Genomic DNA, 24,425 nt, shown 5'->3' on the forward strand with positions numbered 1-24,425 from the left:
CATGTTGACTTGATTTCAGCACTAGGTGCTCATTCCCATTGCTAAATCATATCCATTTCTTCTCTCCTCCAGGGCCATCAAGCGAAGAACAGCAGCCCATGGCCCTTCCAGACAATGTTTCCTCAGAGGAGCTGATTCCTTCTGAGGGTGCACCATCACTGGACACATGCTTACCAGGTACCAGCGCAGATACGAGCACTTCGGTGGGTCCTGTCAGAAAGTTAGGTGGGGTCTCACCTGGTGAATCAGTTCATGTGATCACGAGCAGAGAGTGGTGGTAGGGGCTCAGCTGGACAGAGATGCTGAATCCCGAGGGCCATCAACGAAAAGGAGAATGATAGAGCGTCAGCAGAAAAGGTGCGAGGTACTAGCAGTCGTGCCAGGCACACTGTCCACAATAGCATAGAGGATGGAGAAGTCCAGCTCAAGCATTTGTGGATTGATGTCGCAGGCCATTGCGAGAATGTCTTCCATGGATAGAGTGGCCTCCTCCGTGGCACTCTAATCAGGCCCTGACCACGGTCGTGCAAACTATGGATGCCAACATTTCTGCCACCTTAAATAGGATGACAGATACCTTAGCCGTGGCATTACAAGGCATCACTCCCGCGGAGAGGTAGGAGTGGTGTGCCCCTGGCCCAGGAGAGAGATGATGGTGAAAGGGGACATGGAAGTGAGAACTCCACTCAAGGCGTACCCACGTCTCACCCATTCTGCACCCCCCACCCCAACCAACCAATACCAGACATGCTGTCTCCTCACCCGATGGCCGAGTCTGCCCCAGTACAGGTGCAGGTAGAGTAATCTTTGGCGAGGCCCTCAATGGCTCCAACACCCAGAGGTCGTCGGCTGCAAGCATCTCAAAAGTCAGAGCAGCCTGCCTCTACCTCTGCTAAAGCAACAGCAGTTGCAATGCGTAATAGCGGTGGGGAAAGGAAAAGAAAAGCTTTGTAGTTCTCAGAGGGTATGCACATGGGTGTTTATGACAATGGAGTATTATTAAGTTTCATTTATTTATTTATTCACACAGAATTTATCAATTTGCACCACTTTCCCGTGTTCACCATCCTTGCCTGAGGTGTGCCAACTCAAGTTTTCAGTTGCTTGGAGATGAATGTGAAGACATGAATTGATGAGGCCAATTGGTGCATGTGCAATGGGTGGATGTTTGCTTACAGGGCTGCTTTGTGTCAGTGGGGGTGGGGGAGGGAGATGTGATAGTTACTTTGGTCCAGTCTGAGTGACTAATTGAACCTTCGAGCCATTAGGGCATCCCTGGCATCCCGAGCAGCAATCTGAGCGGCTGGTCTGGCGTTGGGTGCCCCATCTTCATCCTCAGATGAAGAGTGCTGAGCCACTTGTTCCTCCTCCATCTCTAGTCCTCGCTGCTGCGCTATGTTGTGTAGAACGCAGCACACCACAATTATCCTAGAGACCCTCGCTGGCGAGTACTGAAGGGCGCCTCCAGACGTGTCCAGGCACCTGAAGCGCATCTTGAGCATGTCGATGGCTTGCTCGATGACAAATCTGGTTGTCATATGGCTGGCGTTATAGCGCTCTTGGAGTTCATTTGTGGGGTTCCTCAGAGGTGTCATCAGCCACGTTTGAAGGGGGTATCTGAAATAAAAATCGAAAATGCTGGAAATACTCAGCAAGTCAGGCAGCATCTGTGGAGAAAGAAACAGAGTTAACGTTTCAGGTCAATGACCCTTCGTCAATTCTGACTTGCTGAGTATTTCCAGCATTTTGTGTTTTTATTTCAGATTTCCAGCATCCGCAGTATTTTGCTTTTGGTTGAAGGGGGTATTCGCAGCCATCCCTTAAGGCTGGTTCCAGGTACGAACCAGTCAGGGATATTGGACAGCCGCAATGTGAAAGCATCATGGCAACACCCATGGAATCACCCATGGAATCTGGCACAGACTGGCATGAACCTATTCTTGTGGTTGCACACCAGCTGAACACTGATTAAATGAAATCCCTTGAGGTTGACGAATGCTCTTAGTTGATCTGGTGGTGCTTGGATTGCCACGTGTGTGCATTCGATGGCACCCTGCACTGGTGGGAAGCTAGCCAGAGACACTAATCCGAGTGCCCAGTGATTCTGGCTATTGTCATCACAGGGGAGGTTTATATACCTCCCAGCCCTGGCAAACAATCCATCAGTCACATACCGTATGCATTTATGTGCAGCCGACTGCAAGACCCTTGATATGTCTCCAGTAGCGCCCTAGAAGGAACAGGAGGCAAAACAATTGAGGGCGGTGGTGACTTTCACAGCCACTAGTAATGCATGGCCACTAGGTAACAGGTCGTCTTCTGGGAGGCTGCAGATGTCTGCGACCACCTGATGTGACAATCTCAGCCTTCGGAAGCACTGCTCTTCTGAGGGGGTCAAGGAAACTCAGCCTCTGTCTGTACACTGTTAGGTGGGTAGTGCCTCCTGCAAACTCGACCCCTCTGTTGTCCACCTGCAGCTACCTCCACAGCATGCCCTTGCTGCAGTGGATGCTGACTATCTTCCTCATCTGAAGTCCAATCAAAAGCAGCCATGACTCCGCCCATCCTGATGTTCTCTGTGTGAACACTCCAAACTGTACTAATAAGTCTCACAATAATTACTCTCACCAAACCATTTCCCAGAGGAACTGAAAAAGCAGCTGTGAGCACTGAGCCCTTTATTCATATCGGGAATTCTGACCTTTAACCATCCTGAAGTGCCGCTCGATCTTGCCTCCGTTTTACTGCCGAGTTTCCTGAACCGCAGGAAACCCATGCAGGAGGTGTTAATTTCAAATCGCTGCCCAAAGCTCTCGAAAGGACCCTCATTTAAATATTATAATTAGGGACCTGCCTCTCCACAGCGGGTTACTCGGACACGCCCAAACCCGCCACGATTAAGAGCGTCTAACCACCTCCCCTCGACATTCAACGGCATTACCATCGCCGAGTCCCGCACCATCAACATCCTGGGGGTCACCATTGACCAGAAACTTAACTGGACCAGCCGCACAAATACTATGGCTACCAGAGCATGTCAGAGGCTGGGTATTCTGTGGCAAGTGACTCACCTTCTGACTCCCCAAAGCCTTTCCACTATCTACAAGGCACAAGTCAGAAGTCAGGAGTGTGATGGAATGTTCTCCACTTGCCTGGACGAGTGCCGCTCCAACAACAGCCAGGACAAAGCAGCCGACATATGTTGGCACCCCATCCACCACTTTAAACATTCACTCCCTTCACCACCAGCGCACCGTGGCTGTAGTGTGTACTATCTACAAAATGCACTGCAGCAACTCGCCAAGGCTTCTTCGACAGCACCTCCCAAACCTGCGACCTCTACCACTTCAAAGGACAAGGGCAGTAGGCACATGGGAATACTACCACCTGTACATTCCCCTCCAAGTCCCACACTATCCTGACTTGGAAATATATCACTGTTCCTTCATCATCGCTGGGTCAAAATCCTGGAGCTCCCTAACTAACAGCACTGTGGGAGAACCTTCACCACACGGTCTGCAGTGATTCAAGGCGGCTCACCACCACCTTCCCAAGAGCAATTCGAGATGGGCAATAAATGCTGGCCTTGCTAGCGACGCCCACATCCCATGAATGAATAAAAAAAATGGAAGCAGGCGCATTCACGGCTGGTTGGGGTCGGGTTTCACATTTTTACCAATTTAACCCCCCCCCCCCCCCGACTAAAGCCCATCGCTTGTGGGGGGCGGGGGGTGGTAAAATTCCCTCTTTGTTTCAACAAACAAGATCTCTCGATGAAAGGGTTACAATTGCAGTTTGCTACTACAATGTAATGCTTTACCAATAGACATGAAAACATTGTGAATCATGTAACTTAATTAAGAACAATATTTACTAAAATATGTTCCTGCAGAAAAAAACTGCTGTTCCTTTCAGCACTGCTCATGCTCTAGCCTTTGAAACTGATGTAGCTGAACTGCTCGTTTCATCAGCATCCACTTTACATCAGAACTACTTTAAAACATTTTTTCGCTTATAAAAGTTTTTCACATTCTCAAAGTAAATTTGGTACACCAGCACGAATCACTCATTCTCGATACCTAACCTGATCTCTTAAGTGTATCAAGACCATAGAGAAAGGTCTGAAAGGAAGAAATATTATATTAAATCTTAATGTCCATTAATTTTTTCCAGTACTGAATTCGCTACTTCAGCCACAAAAACAATCGGTGGGGTCACACACTATGAATTCCACCAAAATTACCAACTGTTCAATCACTAACCGTACCTGTCCATCCAATACCATTATAAAATTACACATGCCAAAATTTCTTGTTTTTAAACTCTGTCTTCCCCCAGCTTTAACCACCAGTGTCCTTATTAGATACTCCTCAGTTAACTGACCAGGAGACGCAGTAAAGTGACCCGAAAAGCAATTCACCCTCTTTCAAAGACATGACCCACAATAACAAGCTATTTGCATTATTAGAGAACGCTAAACTTGGAACAAATTAGAGAATGCTGAAAGGGCACGATCTGACTATATTGAATGCAATGTTAATTTTACAAAGCAAGCACCGTAGTCATGGAAATTGAGTTATGCCGTATTGCTGCAATCCAAGAAACTGTTTTATTGTTATGTTTCCAATGATTACATTGAAAATGAATACAATTGCGTATGTGGATATAAAGTAGTCAGTAGTACCATACACTGAAGCATACCCTACCCAGTCTTTGAAAGCTGTAGTAGTGCACTTTGTTCATGCTCATTGCCTGCTTCTGACTGTCTTTTAATTGAAGGAACAAATTAACTTGTATTTATATAATCTCTTATGTTTTCGGGGTGTCCTAATTGCATTACAGTGAATGAATCACTTTTGAAGTGTAGTCATCATTGTAATGTAGGCAAACACGGCAGCCAATTTGCACACAAATAGCATTGAGATAAATGACCAGTTAATCTGTTTTATGATGTTGGTTAAGGGATAAATGTTATCCAGAACACCGGGAGAATGGCCCTGCACGTCTTCAAATAGCGCCCTGGGATGTTCTATGTCCACCAGAACAGACAGACAGTTTCAATGTCTCAGGAAAAAGACTGCACCTCTAACAATGCAACATTCCCTCAGTGATGAAGTTTTAGCCTAGCTTTTATGCTCAAGTCCTGCCGTTGGCCTTGAACCCACAAGTTTCTGACCCAGACTATCACTGAGCCAACCTGCCACTTAAATTGAGTCAAGCTTTATAGGGCAACTCCAATCCTGAACTAATCATCACAAAACACTAGACAGGCAAATATTATGCAATTTCTCCTGCATGTTTGTGTTAAAAGCTATTCAAGCAATTGTATTATCAGCACAATGTTTAAAGAGAAACTTACCAAAACAGGCCTAAGCTATATGGTATAAACATATCAAAACTTTAAATACACAATAACCTCACAGTGGCAGCTATATTTGATACATAATATAATTTGACATCACCATGACACATGGTGGCCATCCAGACCCTAGAGGCAGTGCAGAAGAAAGCAACAAGGCTGATCTCCAATTTTTAAAAAGGGATGAATTGTGAGCAACAACTTGCTAAGTTAGTGTTCTTCAGCCTTGAAAAGAAATGTCTCAGAGGAGACTTTATTGATACTAAATGAGACAGAGATAGTCAATCCAGATCAATACTTTCAGATATACCGGAACAGCATGATGAGAGGGCGCAGGTTCAGGGTTTTGTGCAAGGCTGTGTCCAGCAAAAATTCTGGTGGATAACTGGAGTGTGGAAAATGCAGGTTCCACTACAAATCTAAACTTGGTTATGTTGGTTGGAATCATAGAAATTACAGCATTCAGGGAGTGCCAATTAGCAAATCACGGGTACTGGTGCCAGCTCTTCAACAGGAGTTATGTATTCCAATGCCATTTCCCTGCCATTTTATATTATTCCTTTTCAAATACTTATCGAATTCCACTTTAAATAATGTTATCACCTCTGCTTGAATAGCCATGTTCTATTTTCAAATGGCATTTGTTAAGGTCCTACATAGGAAGCTGTTGATTAAATTAAGGCACATGGTATTAAAGGGAACGTGAGAGCATTGATAGAAATTTAGTCAAAGGATAAAAACCAGTGGTAGTTAATGGATGTTTTTAAAGTGGTGTCCCTCAGGAGTCAGTGTTGGGATGATTGCTCTTCTGTACATCTACAAATGATCTGGATCTAGTAATGGGGGTACAATATCAAAATTTGCAGATGACATGAAAAGGGAGTGTGGTTAATTGTGAAGAAGACTGCAAGCAACTTCAGGAGGACATCGACAGGTTGAAAGATTGGGTTGATGTTAGATGAAATTTAATGCAGAGAAATGAGGTGATTTCTGCGGGGGAAGATAAGGAGGACATAAATACACTAAATGGTGAAACTTTAAAAAGAGGATCAGAGAGACTTAGGCTTTCAAAATGTGGGAGGACAAATTAATAAAGCTATAAAAGGTGTACAAGATCCTACGTTTTATAACATAGGAACAGGAGTAGGCCATTCAGCCCCTTGTGCCTGCTCCGCCATTTGATAAGATCATGGCTGATCTGTGATCTAGCTCCATATACCTGCCTTTGGCCCATAGGCCTTAATACCTTTGGTTGCCAAAAAGCTATCTATCTCACATTTAAATTTAGCAACTGAGCTAGTATCAATTGCCGTTTGCAGAAGAGAGTTCCAAACTTCTACCACCCTTTGTGTGTAGAAATGTTTTCTAATCTCACTCCTGAAAGGTCTGGCTCTAATTTTTAGACTGTGCCCCCTACTCCTAGAATCCCCAACCAGTGGAAATAGTTTCTCTCTATCCACCCTATCCGTTCCCCTTAATATCTTATAGGCAAGAGCATAGGGTCCATAAGCGAAGAGGAATTGCTAACCCTATACCAATTATTGGTTATGCCACAGTTACAATATTGTGCCCTGTTTTGGATGCCCTACTTTGCAAAAGACATCAAGGCCACGGAGAATAGAATCACTAAGATACCAATTCACCGCCCAGAGGAAACCATCATTATATTTACCCTCTCAAAACTTTTCATAATTGTATAAAACCTTTATTCGATTGACCCTTAATCCTCTCTGTGAAAAAGCTCCATTTTTTAAAACCGTTCTTCCTAACACAAACCTTAATTTCCTCATAATTCTAATGAATCTTTACTAGTCCTTTCTATGGCTCTAATATTCTTGCTATAGTGAGTGCCCATAACTGCAAGCCATATTCCAACTGTGGCCGAAACAATATTTTTCACAAATTCAAAATCAACATTACTTTCTTTTACAGTCAATGCTCCTGCATGTAAAATCCTGGATTCCATTTGTCTTTTTACTTGCATTCCCACCTTTGAAGATCTATGTATCTGCAGCCCCAGATCTCTCTAAACCTCCACTCTACCATTTATGGTACACAGTATTTCCTTTCACTATTCTTTTTTACCAAAATGTATTACTTCACATTCCCTACATTAATCTCTGACTGTTGAAGTTCAATGTAGGGGAATGTAAAAATAGTACATTTTGCTTGCTCTGCTGAGCTGTCTATGTCCTCCTGCGATCTATTTCACAGCTTGTCTTGCCTTCTTATTTGTGTTAGCAAATTCCAATTATCATCCATCTATGCCTATGTTCAAATCGTTTATATAAATGGAAAAGAGAGGTCAAATTCAGATCCCTGGAGCATGGTGCTACCCAAATCCAACCAATCCAAAAAAATCTATTTTCTTTATTTGCTTTCTGTCCTCTATCCATGTTGCTATATTCCTCTTAATATGATGGGTACAGAGATTAGCATAGGGGTTTTTGATTTTTAAGTGTTTGGTGGGCGTGGATTTTTAGTACAACCCACTAACTGGTTGTGCCATGTAGATCCGGCCCCTTTCTCCAAAAGGCTGGAAACATTGTGGTAAACAGATTCATTGTCATCCATTAATTGAACCGAGACAAACTCCATTTGAGCAATACCAAGTTTTAGGTGCATTTACATTTATAATTGCACTCTTTAATTGAAACAAGCTGAAATGTTTGAATTGGGAAAATGTCAAACAAGCCCTTGTTACTAGGCTTTAATATTACATAGTAATGGTCTTATCTCATTGCCACTTTTTCAATACTGCCTCCCTATCCTATATATATTGCAGAACAGTTTCTACAACAGTCAGTTCTACTTTAGAACAGCAGAAAATTGCAGTTTTAAAATGTGCTATTGACAACTATTTAGCTGGCAGTGGTATCCTCCCCAAAAGCTGGGAATGTCTATAAATCATTGAATGTAAAACCGCTTTGCTATTACGTACATGCTGCTCTTGCCCAGCAGTCTCCCTTCTGTTTATATCAAACTGCCAACTTAAGTGCAGCATTATTTACACCAAAATGTCAAAAATCTACCAAACCTCCCACCTTTTCTTAGTTCAATTCTTAAACCAAATATGCATGCCTAGCCTCACTTTTTGACCCCTTTTCTCTATGCCTGATCAGTATATTTCTTTACTCTGGATTAGCAGCCCATTGGACATTAGACTTGACTCTGCACTGTATACATAGAGCAGCAGAAATGTAGTCATCATTAGCAATATTTAAATTTAACAATCAGCTTCCAGATCCTCAACCACCATCTCTCCCCCCCGCCCCCCCCACCCAACATAAAAAGAACTTGTATTTGTATATAACCATACGTCCTTAGGATGTCTCAAAGCTCCGCGCATCTAATGAACTACATTTGAAGAGTGACAGTGTGTGTAGACACATGCAGCAGCCAAATTGTACACAGCATTGTCCCACGAACAGCAAGAAAGAAAAATGACCAGCTAGTGGGTCTTTTCTTGGAGCACTAATTGAGGGAGGAATGTTGCCCAGGCACTGGGAGAACTCCCTGCTCGCCATCAAATATGAACAGGCAGATGGGGCTTCAATTATCATTTCATCTAAAAAGACAGCATCTCGAACAATGCAACGCTCCCTCAGTAGTGAACTGAAGTGTTATCTAAGATTCATGTTCAAATTCTGGAGTGCGGCTCGAGTCTGCAAACTTTTTGACTCAAAGGTAGGAGTGCTATCAACTGAGTGAAGCTGACACCCAAATCCCATATTCTTGGGAATACTACCCCCAAGTGTGTGTACACAGAACTTTCAGGGAAACACTTACTTTCAACATCTGTGCTGATCCTTTGGTACAAGTAACTGCATTTACTTTAACGGAAAGTTAAACTCAACTATTCTTAACCAATGTTTCATCCATTCTTTTAAAAGAATTGGTCTTTATTAAGACAATACTAATATTCTGTATGTTTCAATGATTTCTGCAATTCATATTGATGGAACAGCAAACCACAGCTTTTTGTTTTGTTGCTTCAGCAGTCTTGAATGATTTTGAAGTGCATTTCCTGACATCTGTAACTAGCAACCAGAATTCTAATTTTATTTTAGGGGTGGAGCAAGAGGGCAGAGAGAATAAATCAAAGTATCAGTCATTCATCGCCAAATGGCCAGCTGTCTATTCTCAGCTTTCACGTTTGAGTGCATTCATAATTCAATCAATTCCAGTGATCTTTTGTGACAAGAGAGTAACAGTCATAAATCCAAGTCAAATAAACTAAGTTGATAACCATTCATAAAATTCTGACTGAAATGAGAAAATATTGATGTGCTCAAAAATTTTCCTTTTTTCAGTCCCCCTTGCTTTACATAAAAATCTCTCCTTTTAACAATCCCCCACTTTTAGAACCAAGGTCCATCTCATGGCCAATTTCTGCAACAATCTCAACTAAATTCTGCGCCACATTACACATATTTATGCCATAAGTGTATGAATAGCAATTTTTAAATCTTACAAAGCAGCACAGAATTATAGAATGGCACAAATTATAAACTTACAGATGAGAAAGCAAGAACTGAGAGCTGAACAAAAGACTGCAGCAGCCAACAGATTGGGAAACAGAACGTGGAGCATAGCCAACCCACAACCACCAGCAACCAGCCAGTCACCAGCAGAAGGGGAGGGCTCAGAGTTCTCAGGTTATGGAAGCAGGAACAGTTGGATCATAACAGAGCACAAGAGGCAGCAGATACACAATCAGCTTTTACAGTAAACGTTTTAGTTAATACAGAATTCTCGCTGAGAGCTCGAGAATTTCATATAATGAAGAGGTTTGCTGTAAAAGCCACCTATTTCTCTCGTTCCCAATTCTCACATCTCTTCTGCTCCTGCCAGTCCTCCTGCTTCCAAATCTAAAATGGGAGAAATTCTGTAGGGAACAAATTCTGTGGCAATTTCTACAGCTGTGGAATTGTGGAGCACTGGGAATGCTTTGTATAACACAGTGTTCCCTCACGGACAGTGGATAAGTGACCGATCTTGAAATCCCTATAGCCATATTATTTTGTAACCACCATAAAAGATCCACAAGAGATCCTAGGATCTTGCCTGCCTCCTTCCCAGAAGGGAGTTCAACACAGCTTTTGTGGAAACTCATGTAAAGGGACTGCGAGTAAAAACCTACACCACCGCATACTAATAAACTGATATGTTGTGCAACTGATGTGATCTGCAATTTATCAAAAAAACAAATGAAATCGAAAAATTTTGCCACTTCCAAGGTGTCAACCTTGGCTCAGAGGAGCACTCTCACATCTGAGTCAGAAGGCTGTGGGTTCAAGTGTCACTCCAGATACTTCAGCACATAATCTAGACTGACACCTCAGTGCAGTAGTGAGGGAATGCTGCAATGTCAGAGGTGCTGTCCTTCAGATGAGACTTTAAACTTAGGCCCCGTCTGCCCTCTCAGGTGGACGTAAAAGACCACATGGCACTATTTGAAGAGGAGCAGGATTGTTCTCCACGATGTACTGGCCAATATTTACCTCAACCGAAATCACTAAAAAACAGATTATGTGGTCATTATCTCATTGCTGTTTGTGGAACCTTGCTGTGTGCAAATTTCCCAACATTACAACTGTGACTACATTTCAAAAGTACTTCACTGGCTCTGAAGTGCTTTGGGATGTCCGGAGGTCGTGAAAGGTGTTATATAAATGCAAGTCTTCCTTTCTTATACCAGCCATTCTTAGTCTCTGAGACTATCACAAGCAATTTAAAACACTCTCTTCTCCGCCTTAATAACGTATCATAACCCCAACCTTCGAAGAGCACTCCTACTGCAACCTTGCAGAACTTCTACATGTCCCACACTAGATATCCACACAGCTTAGTGAGGTTACAAATTAATTGCCAACTTTTACCAAAAATGAACAATTTATGATGCAATTTCCTGCCCACTAAGAGATAGGAGTCACAAAAAAAGGCATGGACAAAGATCCTACCACAAAAATACATACCTGTCACCCTCCATCCTTCAAACATCAGTTTCCACAACACATGGGATTCCACAATACAGGGATTCAAATCTAAAGAAACCTGGACTTCAAGGTACAGCTATAACTTCTGATTGGGGGGCAGGGGAAGGTATTGCCTAGTTGAGATTTAGTCAAAAATGTAATCAAATTTAGCTATGAATTTCTAGTATCAAGCATTAAATGAAACTTACATTTTTACAATGCTCCTCACATACAGGAAAAAGTCTCATAGCATCTAAAGCAAAGAGGAAATCTGTGTGCACCATAGAGAGGAGAAAAAACAAAAAATAGGAAAGACTGGCGGGAGGGGGGAAACAGAAGATAAGATTGAAGATGGAGGTCTTCAAGAGGTTTCTAGAAGCAAGTAGAGAAGAGACATGATGGAGGGCCCTAGGGACGGAGTTCCATGGCAGGGATGTGGTAACTAAAAATATGGCCACTAGTGGGGTAGCGCAGGCTGCAGGATCACTGAGTAACCCAATGTCAGAGGACCAGCGGGTGCATGCAAGAATATATGGTTGGAGCAGATCCATAAAGTAAAGTGGACAGAGGCCACGAAGAGATATGAAAGCGAGAACAAGGATCACAAAGTCAATTCACAGGGGCACAGGGAGCTAGAGGAGCTCGGAAAGGACACAGGTGATAGGAGTGGTGTATCCGGTGAGAGTGTAATCTGTGGAGGGTAGGGAAAATGGTTAGGAGGGCATAGGATAAGCCAATCTTCAAGGGGAAAGGCATAGACTGTGGTAGGGATGTTGAAGACACAGTCTCCAGGCCAAATCTGGTCCATGAGCTTTTACCTGGCCTATCAACCTCCAGCAGTTCTTTTCTTCTTTGTGCGCAAAGCTTATTTCAAATTCTGTTCAGCTTCAGCACTTGAAAAATCTGCTCTGATTGGTGCAAAAGTGCTGCTTCCTTAATGGCACCAATCAGGAATCAATCTTTACCGTTTCCAAGTCCAGGAAGTTTAAAAAGCTGAAGCATCCAAGTTTTCAAGCTTTTGGGGAACAGGAAGATGGGGAAGAGGGGGGAAGGAGTATGGATAGGGCAACGGAAGGGGCATGAATTTTTTTTGTGTACGGGGAGTCAGGAATTTTTGTATAAGGGGTCTCAATTTTGTGTGCATGGTGTCTCACTTTATGAAGTATGGGGATTCACTCCTCCTTTTGTGTGTATTGGGTCTCACTTTTTGCGTATGGATGAGCGTCACATCGTATGTGTATTGGGGGAAGTGGAAACTCTATGGGGGTCATGATCCTCCCCAATCCTTTGAGGTCGGTCAACACAGCTTTGGAGGACCGCCTCCATTTCGCTCCAAGGAACCTCTTGTCACCTGCCTTCAGCCTCCGAATTTCTTTCTATCTTTCTAGCTTTCCACAGAGGTAAAATATCACAGATGAGCTACCAAACACTGAACTTACTGATATGCCATAATAATAAAATGTAGACATTTTGTGTCCAGCTACTACCACAGTGACAAAGAATGGGGAGGATTCATTCAACAGAAAATAGGATATGAGCATCAATAAAAGTGAAAACTCCTCCACAACTACCACTGCTCACCCCATTCATGGCCACAAGAATCGAACTTCATAATGTCACTGTAGGGAATCACAAATTATCAGCTAAGTTACTTCAAACCAGGAGATTTTAAAGTATAGTACACAGAGGAACTTGAGGCACACCGGTAAACCCATGTTCATTTATCCTGTGCCTCCTCCCTTTTAGGTCACAATGCATCACTCTCCATGTTGTCCGTGAGCTGCTTGCTGAGAAGCTCCTGAAATGATTAGAGTGTTCAGTTCTCTAACTTTCTTTTCCCGTAACATACCAGGAAATAGTCATGACCATTCAGTAAATCACCTCCCCTCATTTGCACAGCATAGTAATTTCTCCAATTTCAGAAACATGAGAAATCTCAGTACAGTGCGATACCATTACCCTGTACTGATATAATTTTACTATTAAAAATATATAATTAAATTTGATCATATGATTACTGTCCTGTTTTTAAAAAATGTTAGCATTTCTTAAGAGGGCCACTGAGCTGGATCTGCTTAATGAGAACTCTCATCCCTGTCAGTTTTTCCTCCCTGACGCATAATGCTTTGCTTCTTCAAATGTTTCACCTCTTAGCCTGCCCATGAACTCTTAAAATCAGAACAGCTGCAGTCCGATTGCTTAGCTATTTTCGCTGGTGAGCAGCTGGAAGATTCCAGATCTATGCTGAGTTGGCTGATTTGAGGCAATAGGAGCACCACAAATGGCTTCAGCCCTCCGGAGTCAGTAGAGGGAAAACCAACCAGGGCTCTCGATCAATCACCATTCAGAGACCCCTACCGAAAGTACATGCAGGTGCACAAGATTGGGTTCTGCTGCAATGGCCTCCTAATGAGTCACCTAACTCACTTTCAGGGCTTGTACATAAATAACGGCCCCTTAGGTATGTTAATGGACGTCACATGGCACCTATGGCAACTCTACCCCAGATAATTTGAGGAGGCGAGGAGAGATAATTGAGAAACAAACCAGATGAATTTTGAGCACTGGACAATCCTGAAATACACATGACTATTTGGTTATGAAGCCAACCATACCAATACTACAGTCATTTCTCTCAATATAACTATAACCCCCCCTATCACAACTAGATATCCATTCTGTCAAGATAGATCTGCTGCCCATCCCCAGTGCTCTTCGAACATCATTTCACTTTCATATTTAATACTTTACAGTGTTTCCAAATGGTAATGATTTCTATTGATAAAAAATTCTCCTACCTCAGACAGCTAGGTATAGAAAGTATTACTGTCAAAGCTAATACAGCAGGAATTTTATAAACTGGCCTGGCAATTTCTCCGCATTTGCGCCCAGGTACACAAGTAATCAGGCCGCAAACCAATTATGTGGTTTAAAAGATCGTGGAATTTTGGGTGCAAGTGAGTTACGCGTGTAACTACAATTCATCAAAGTCTCCTCGGTTCACCAGACCTTCCGTCCAAGCCAATTTCTGCCCACGTCACCAACTCTCAAACGCAAGTACCCTCCAATTGCACTTGTTCGGGGGGAGGGTGGGGTGGGATATCAACGTTGCGATCAGATTTTCAGGCACAGGAGGAAAGTGTCATTTTTTCTGGTCTTTGAATTGCAATTATTCGAGCATTTAAAAATAAATTATCCTCACTGAGACCTAATCTGTATTTTCTGTTTCTTTTAATGCATTTTTATGGGAAAGTATAAGACACATTAAAAATTGAAAAGCTTCCCCGATTGCAGGTTCTTAAAAATGCTGTGACTGATGTGTATGAATGATGGTTGAATGAGTTGAAAATTTTAATTTTAAGACTCAGAGAAATATACTGATGTGGGTTCAGCATTTCCTTGGTCCCCGATTGCCAACACTGCTCATTAGCCCAATTTTAAGCTCGGGCGTATTCTAATTGGATTGGGAGGATACCTGGGTGTAACTTGATGTCGGCAAAATGGAAACATATTGGATTGCGCCCAATGAGGAAACCCAAGTTCATTATCAGTAATATCTGACACTTTACAAGTAGCAAATCTTTTTATAAGTTGAAAAATTTAGATTGGTAGGCAATTGGATTCTTCCAAAATTAATATACATGATTAATATCAAAATGATGCATGTCTGCGAAGTCTCCCCTCCCTCCACAAAAAAACTAGTGTAGTATACCTATTGCAGTTTGTTCCAAGGTCAAGGTTTAGTTTAGTGCAAAATGAATGACCCAGTCTAATTAGCAATAAACAGCCAACACACAGTCAGCAACCATACAAACAAGCACTTGCATGTTAGCTGAACTGGAAAGAATTGTGCTGGTGCAATGGTATTAAATTGACACAGGGTGTACACATCCAAAGGTGTGTGTTTTGCACATTGGAGGTGCAGATTACATTCACAAAATTGGGGCAAACTATTAAATTATTAAAATTCAGTGCAACACTCAGACAAGTAAAGTCCATATGGGCTTCCAGCAAGAATATGCTGCAATTTCCTGCAAAGGCCACACACGTGCCAAAACTGCAAAAAGTAATGCTTACTGGGGAAGAGGAAAGACAGACTGAGGAAAAAGAGTTGTTCATTTATTAAAAGTTGTGAAGTGCTAGCATGAAGACCTCATTGATACACACACAGGTATCACGAAGATATTTCAACAAAAATGTTTGATGGAAGCCTATAACTTGGTCGTCATCTGTCTGAGCAAAGGATGAAATAACAAATGGTTACCAAGTTTGATTTCATATTCCGAGTATTTTCAAATTCCAATTAGAGGATTTCATTACAAAAACTATCAAACATATTTCTGATTTTGCCTTCTGTAAACACCAAAAAATACTTTGAAAAAAGTATTAAAAATAATCTAAAGCAGAAACAAATAAGGAAGAGTAAAACCTTCACATGATCAGTTTGGTGATACTAAACATTATGGTTTCTAAGGTCTAGCTGACCCCAAAATTTGACCTGAGATTCAGTACATTTCAGCCAATATATCCACACTAAACTGGTACAAATGATCCATAGATGAGATACCAGATGTACTCAAAAAAAAACTAGCATGGAAGTCAAGCCTGAATTGCCCCCACTGCACTTGGTAAATTCTCTCATTCTGCCCCAAGACTACATGCCATCTTCCCTAACTCCAGCTGCTCCCATTAAAAAAAAGTTAAATAATTTGTTTGTGGAGGCAAACAAGCACAAGGCAAGAATAGAATAAAAATTTCAGGTGTGAGGCTGATCTACAGCAAATATCCAGTCTAAGTGGGGCAACTTCATTCAATCTATGCAAATTCACAAGATTGCAGCAGAAGTGAAATCTATGGGTGCAGATGCGTAGATTGTTAAAAGGAGGTAATGCACATAGAAAAGAACATAAAAAGGCAAAAGGAATTCTGTATTTTTCACATAGGTTCATTGAATGTAAAAGCAAGGAAGTGATATTAAATTTGTACAAGACATTGGTTAAGCCACAGTTGGAGTATAGTGTACAGTTCTGGGTATCCCATTATAGGAAAGATATTACTGCCAGAGAAAGGATATAGTGAAGATTATAGTTATGAAGAAAGGCTGAAAAAGTTGGGGCTTTTTCTTAGAGCTAGAGATGATTAAGACGATCGAACAGAGGTTTCATATGATTATGAAAAGTTTGAGTGTAAACAGTGAAAGATTGTTTCCACTGGTCAGAAATTCAATAACGAGGGGGAAGTTCGAACTTGTTTCTCACAGCGGATTGTTAAACATGAAAGCTTTACCATGAACAGCAATTGAGACAAACACTAGAACATCATTAAAGGTTGAATTGAATAAGTATTTGAAATGGAAGAATGTAGAAGGACTTAGGGAAAGGGCAGGGAAACAGGATTAGGGTAGATTGCCCCAGTTGAAAGGCACAGGAATTATCAACCACTCCGAATGGCTCCTGTTCTGAAATTCCTATGATTCTGTACGTGCTGAATTCAAATTACAGCAGCTGGCCTCGGAAGACCATGACATAAAAACTGCCATTACTTCACATAAAATGGAAAAATATACCAAAATGAAAAGAAATTGTCATTACAAAAGTGACCCAAAAAGAAACTGCTCAAACTGCATGGTTAACTTTTTTTTTTATAAACTCGAGGAAATGGCAAACATCAAATTATTTCAGAAACAATGCATCAACTCAGTCCATTTCCATTGGATTCTTCTATGTGACCTAAAGGAGCTCCACTAACCAGAACAGAAAATGTGCAATGATGGATTATAGGGTTCAAATGCTTTTTTTGGCAATGTGCACAAGCTACATGGTACAATCAAAAATATTTCCAATATGTAACTGTTAGCTGACCTTGAGTGACATAGCAATTACATAAATACAATTGAACACAAAATTGTAATGACAAGTAAACAATTTCTATGTACTATCAAAAAAACAATGGTCATTTATCATTTACATTGAGCAGGATTTATCTACATCAAACCAGAACACTGTTCACAATTCATTTCCTTGGTTAGTCAGATGTTGCTGACTGCATAGCTGAAGTACTGAACATTTATTTGATATCAATTATATTAGAATCATAGAAAGGTTACAGCACAGAAGGAGGCCATTCAGCCCATTGAGTCCGTGCCGGCTCTATGCAAGAGCAATCCAGCTAGTCCCACTCCCTATCCCCCTAGCCCTGCAATTTTTTTACTTTCACGTACTTATCCAGTTCCTTTGCTACAGTCTTGAACCTAGACTCTTACATTATTAGGTTATTAAAAAAAAGACATAACTAGAAGAAAACAAATAGCTAACCCTAGTCAGGGAAGATGGCAGTTTGCCCTCAGTTTACGCTGAATCGTTCTATTCGTGCTACTGCACTGAAAATAGCCACTACCACCTACTCCTTAAATCCACTCTCTCTCAGAAACACACACAAAGACACACACACTTTTCTTCTTCACTTCCCTCTTAGATCTCCAACGCAATGCAATATTCATTTACTAAGACAGGCTTCCTCAGAGTTGAGGATGTAAGGCATTCTGTGCTTTGTTCCTGTTACTCCAGCTACAACACTGTCCTTTTACTTTTCCTGTCTTTCCTTCCGACAGGTTTGATTCCCTCTCCCGGGATATTAGGTTAGGTCATTTCTGACTCAGTGGCAGGTACTTGTTCCGATCCATTAATTGACAGGTTCCTGTGAAAGTTAGATTTATCTATCTATCCCTTCTTGCTTTAACCCAGTTGGATTCATATGACTAATTTTTTTTCAATTGAGTCCTTTTTCGGACCTTATTCCTAGTTCTAGTGGCGTCTTCTTCCCCAGCTTGAGTTTGATGCACATTTTACAGTGTCATTCCACAGTTCACTTTTCAGCCTTTCATATGGTACACTCTTCTAGACTATCCTGTTCTCGTTGTATTTTGAAATGAGGTAGCAAACGACAACTGTTCAAAGACCTCTGCCAATGGCACAACATGAATGGAAGAGGAATGTACCGGATCGCGAAAAACTATTACAGTTCATCGCGCTGGTCCCAGTATAAATGACTTCAGAGCTCGGGACAGCATCTTATTCTTCTCTCCAACCCTCAATAACTCTTAAGAAAAAAATTGAGAACCTGCCAAGTGGGGATTCTGACAAAAGCAAATTCCACCACTTCATGACATACTGTAGCAGTACAGGTCCATCATAGTACTCATGGCTACCAATTCTTTTGCACATACAGAAGTCAGCAACTCCTTCAGAGTTATTCAATTTTTTTCAAGACACCTACATATCCAACTTATGTTAATTTTACAAACAACATTTCTGTCACTTCTAAGCAGGAATATGTCAGCATATGTTACACGAATAAGAAATTGAGTAATGATCTTACACTGGACTTTTTGATAGCTTATTGAAATTTGTTGGTGCACTAAATGCTAGACCATGGAATGTCACATTTCAGCAAGGTCATGTTTCCCCAGAATGAGAAAGGGAAAGCAGTGAGTTCCGGAATGGCAGTGGCAGAGGCTTGAAGTAGGCTGTCCACCGGGGATCAAGAACTCAAAGCAAGAGAATTTAAAACTTTAAAAAGATTATTGCAATGACTTACTAAAAATTAGCAATAACGAATTACCATTAGTTATTTATGGAATTTAACCCAATGGTTGGATGTAGAACACTCCAACTTCAAAGGTTTTATAGTTATGCTTTCATATTTTCCTGCTATTTTTAACATTTTCAGAAAAGTTGTTTGAATTTCTTACTGTGCATCTGTACAAGTGAATGCAAACTTATTTTAAAAATGGTTCAAACACCATTCTCTTTACTTAACAGGAAGTGGATATAAAGGGCAGACTAAACATTGTTTTCTCATTGAAACCAATGTAGGTTAAAGATTTGAATAAAATTCAAAACCATTAACAGAAACGCTCTTACCTGAAGTTGTCCTACTACCATACTCAGGATGCAACTATCTGGGGTGGGTTGGTGGTCTTGTGCAGTTATGCTGTGCTGTATTTTTCGAAATGGAAGGCCCTGTGTTTAAAAAGAGAAACCTATTGAGAAAAGCAACTCCAATTTTATTAGCTAAGAAAACTAGAACACATCATGTCTGGCAGTACTACACTTGCAAACAAGAAATTTCCTACTAAAATGCAAATAGCTCAACTCAGCTCAGAAACAGTTAGGGAGCAGCAATGGACATTACACTTCTTTGTCAACAGTTTAATGCAGACAAACTTAAAGTGCTTGGCCATTACTCACTGTTTACAAACTTGTACACAGTACTATCTAAAACACAGTGGAAGTTTATTTGTTGAAATAAACATTTGCTTAGGTCCCAGTTTGCTATACATTTTATAGGGCTTTGCTTAAGAGAAGCTTCAGAATAAGTCTTCGGGCAAATGCTGAATATGGTAGCTCAAAAGCAAAGTACTGCGGATGCTGGAAATCTGAAATAAAAACAGAAAATGCTGGAAATACTCAGCAAGTCAGGCAGCATCTGTGGAGAAAGAAACAGTTAACATTTCAGATTGATGACCCTTCGTCAGAACAGGGAGAAGTTGAAGATTAAACAATTTTTAAACAAGTACAGAGCCAGGGAAAGGGGGCTGGAAGAAAGGGGGCTGGAAGAAAGGGGAGAAAAGAACAAAAGGAAAGGTCTCTGATAGGATGGAGGGCAGGAGTGACAAAATGACAAAAGGAATGATGGTGCAAGGCAAAGGGGGTGGCCATGGGACAAGTAAAGAAACAAAAGATGGGTCTAGACGAGCTGTAAATGGCAACATCAGAACCATAACTAGCACCTGTCCAAAAAATGGGAGCAGTGGTTATGATCTGAAGTTATTGAAATCAATGTTGAGTCCAGAAGGTTGTAAAGTGTCTAACCGAAAGATGAGGTGCTGTTCCTCGAGCTTACGTTGAGCTTCATCGGAACAGTGTAAGAGGCCGAGGACAGCAGGGTCAGAATGAGGGTGGGATGGGGAATTAAAATGGCAAGCGACCGGCAGGTCATGGTCACGCTTGTGGACTGAACAGAGGTGTTCGGCAAAGCGATCACCCAATCTGCATTTGGTCTCCCCAGTGTAGAGGAGACCGCATTGTGAGCAGCGAATACAGTGTACCAAAATGGAAAGAAGGACAAGTAAACCTCTGTTTCATCTGGACGGAGTGTTTGGGGCTCTGGACGGTGGGAAGGGAGGAGGTGAAAGGGCAGGTGGTGCATATCCTAAGCTCACATGGGAAGGTGCCGTGTGGAGGAGAGCACGTATTGGGGGTGATGGAAGAGTGGACCAGGGTATCGCGGAGGGAGCGGTCCCTTCGGAAAGCTGAAAGGGGAGAGGGGAGGGAAGTTGTGTTTGGTGGTGGCATCGTGCTGGAGGTGGCGGAAATGGTGAAGGATGATACGTTGAATGTGGAGGCTGGTGGGGTGGAAGGTGGGAACAAGGGGGATCTTATCATGGTTCTGGGAGAAGGGGGGATGGGGTGAGGGCAGAAGTGCAGGAAATGGGACGGACACTGTCAAGGGCCCTATCAACTACAGTGGAAGGGATTCCTCGCTTGAGGAAAAAGGAAGACATATCAGAAGCACTGTTGTGGAAAGTGGCATCATCAGAACAGATGCAACAGAGGCGGAGAAACTGGGAGAAGGAAAGAGTGTCCATACAGGAAGCGGAGTGGGAGGAAGTGTAATCAAGGTAGCTGTGGGAGTCGGTGGGCTTACAGTAGATATTGGTTCACAGAAATGGAAATAGAGAAGTGGTAGGCTTTGAGTATGTGTACAATACATGAACACTAAAATTACATTCAAACAAATAAAAAACTCAAGAGGATCCCCACCTTCATAGAAAGTTATCTGTGCAATCTCTTGTACTCATCATTCTGAAGTTTGGGAAATTTATTTTTAAAATTAAGCCTTGTTGCTACATTCATGTTCATTTAAAAGGACTTTCCAAAATAACAGGTTATCATTTGTTTCAGAACTGCAACAGTCCAAGCAATTAAAGAAGGAATATCGAGGAGTACTTCTGCTCAAAAACTGATCACATCTGGTTGAAAATTATGGTCCTAAGCTGAAATTTTTCATCTTTTGTTTTTAAAAAGTCAATTTTCTTGCTGACTTGTGGTAGGATCACCCCCCCCCCCTCATTACACCGCTGCAGTGACATTAGTTACAGTGGGCGTCCTACAGCGGCTCCAAGGAGAGGACTACTGAAGAGGCCCCCGTCCCAGGGAAGCCTACTCTGGCTGAGTATTTATGAGACTAATGCACTCGGAGATTTCTTTTAAAATGATAATTTCTTTTAAACTACCAGGCGGCCAGCCTCCTGTTCAGGGCTACCACCTTCTCTGCATTTATATGGCTAAGTGCAGAAATGAGAGATTTTGTCACTTGCCTTGGCCATCAGCGACCCTGCCCTGCTCACAAGTTTCATCCATGGCTTCAATGAAGACAAATACTGGGAGGAGGAAGGGAAGTAACAAAATGTGACACTTCAGTGCATGGCCGTAGAAACCTAAAAAGATAAAGGCGGCCAGCTACACAGGAGCAAATTTCTAAAAGAAAAGTTCCATTCTTTCCTTTTTAAAATATGATATGGTGTACTTCTGGGACAACTCAAGACTTATGCAGAAATTTTACTTTTATTATTAAACATCTTCCTTTCTTTTCAGAGAAATTATACTTAAAGGGCTTCTCTGTAGAGCCGAGAAGAGATACAAATCAAACAAGTGGAAATGAAACTGACATTCTCTGCTGACATTCCTCAAGGATTCCCCCATTAGCACATCACATTACCCTCACTTCTGTTTGATTGAAATGCATCTCTTCTGAAGTCTACAGAACAGGCCCTCAACTGAGGAAAATGGAAAAGAAAGTTGTTAAGTTAATGTGGAACATATAAAGGGACAAAGAATTTGCCCTTATTTCTTTAAATGTCAGTAATCAATTGCTTCTAAGCAAACAAAACAATCATTTTGCGTAGAATTATTTTTTTTAGCTATAAAAAATCAAATTCGCTGTTACAAGTTTCAGGCACTTGATATTCTCGAGTTCAGCATCATCGAGCATGCCTGTGATATGGACCCAGTGACTCCCCCAATCAGGAGTTTAAATTTACTGCCCAATAGTGTAACATGGAGAGGGGGGTTGCATTAATGAACTTCCTCATTATGTGAATTGGAAGCTGAACAAACAGAATAATGTTTATCGTGAATTTTAATCGAAACAAAGTATGCCACATTATCCACTAGTGGGCTAAATTCACGCTTCTGACTAGCAATTCTCAAACTAATTGGCACTAAATTTAAGAGAGTTCTCACTCTTTGTGCCCAACTTTCATTCCAGATTATTGCAAACTGTCATGTTCCAGCTAGACAGGAAGCCAAAGATTTGACCTCTGATCTTCTTCCAGCTCTCCATATTCAGGATTGGCCAGTTAAACTGCTAATGACATCAACTAGGTGTGGGCTTTCTGACAGCTAGCAAATTTCCTCCACCTCCCTCCCCCTGCGAGGTTCGTATGAATGAAGCCTTTCCAACACAACTCTCTCTCTCTGGAATGTGTTAAATGAACTTCATTGCCTCAAGCTGATGTGATATGCAAGAAAAACATGCTTCAAGTGGAACTAATCTGAAATTTCAGAAAGTGTATCTAATCCCTTGTGAGTTGAATTAACTTTAGTATCAACATCTTAACGTAAAGTACACAAAATTCCTCCCAGGTCAAGTAATCAAAAGTCTCAAAACCTGACAACAACCTATAATCACTGAACGTAAATAGTGCTCAGTGATCTTTTACTCTATGCTCTAAAACTTGCCTGGATGCTGGGTCTACCCTAAAAAACGTACACAGTATAAATTCTACTGTTTGCTCTTCAGGTTTTGAAGCTACTATTGCATATTTAAAGAATACAACAGCACCAAGCTGCCTGAAGCTCCAAATACCTTGTATTTAAGCAACATTGTGACACGTTCTGTTTTCAATGCATTAGACTAAATTATTGCCCTAAATAACCAGTCTTCTGTCTACAGCCGCTAAATTGCCTAGTTCAAGCAGAGGAAATATTATGAATATCTACGGAATATACTCACAAGTGATACAAATCTTACCCATAGATCTTTCATAAATTCTATTTATATCATTGTGCTTTTTGGGTTCTTATTTTCTTCTCACCAATTTTCTCTCCTGAACACATTGACTCCTCAGAGGGGAAGGGTTCCACAAGTGCTGCATATTCTCCAATACTTTGCCTAAGTGATCACTGTTCACATGTGAACATCGACAGTGGGTGTCAGCAGGTTATTCTATCATGGGGTAATCACAGGCAACCTTGGTACTGTCCTCCTCTGACATCCACATGTGTACAGGACTCACTTAACAGCAACCAGGAGTGGGAATCCTGGCTGATTTTTCCTGTCCTCAGCCCAGTACATTTTGGGGAAAAATATAAAATTCTCAATACAGTGGAGGAACAGTAATCTATGGTACTAATGTACAGACCTTTGAACCAGGATTGCAGGTGGAAAAAGCCATAAAAGAGGCATGTAATTTTAGATATCTTGTCTAAATGACTACTCTTCATGTACGATCGACAGAGCAAGGTAATTTACTGTGGAGGGCACTGCAGGCAAGCCTGATCCTGTCCTCATCCAACATCCACACACATGCACTTTCTAGGAGGAATCAAACCTGCAACCTTGCGATCTATACAATTCAAAGCCAGGAACTGTCTGCACCCACTGGTCACCTGGGAGCTAGAAAATATGTTGAGTGAAAAATGCACTCTGCTTTACTAGAATTTAGATTAAAATTACATAGGAATACATCGGAACAGGAGTAGGCCATTCAGCCTCTCGAGCCTGTTCTGCCATTCAATTAGATCATGGCTGATCTGTATCTTAACTCCATCTACCTGCCTTGGTTCCGTAACCCTTAATATCCGTGCCAAACAAAAATCTATCAATCTCAGTTTTGAAATTTTCAATTGACCTAGCCTCAACGGCTTTTGTGGTGGGGGGGGGGGGGGGGTGGAAACAGAAAGAGTTCCAGATTTCCACTACCCTTTGTATGAAGAAATGCTTTCTGACATCACCCCTGACCA

The 24,425-nt window shown here is 41.6% G+C and overlaps 1 protein-coding gene across 4 annotated transcripts in view; it reads right to left on the reverse strand.

Moving 5' to 3' along the window:
• Window positions 1-24,425, reverse strand: part of nutf2 (nuclear transport factor 2) — a 47,221-nt gene that overhangs the window by 7,423 nt on the left and 15,373 nt on the right. For 3 of the 4 annotated variants that reach the window (XM_067997825.1, XM_067997826.1, XM_067997827.1), the window contains one exon: window positions 19,260-19,358. In XM_067997825.1, coding sequence (XP_067853926.1) covers window positions 19,260-19,358 — 99 coding nt within the window. Of the gene's footprint in view, window positions 1-819; window positions 1,618-19,259; window positions 19,359-24,425 lie in introns of those variants that run through there. The other variant, XM_067997828.1, reaches the window with a different exon arrangement.

The sequence above is a fragment of the Heptranchias perlo genome, chromosome 16 (genome assembly GCF_035084215.1).
Source record: "Heptranchias perlo isolate sHepPer1 chromosome 16, sHepPer1.hap1, whole genome shotgun sequence".
NCBI classification, from domain to species: domain Eukaryota; kingdom Metazoa; phylum Chordata; class Chondrichthyes; order Hexanchiformes; family Hexanchidae; genus Heptranchias; species Heptranchias perlo.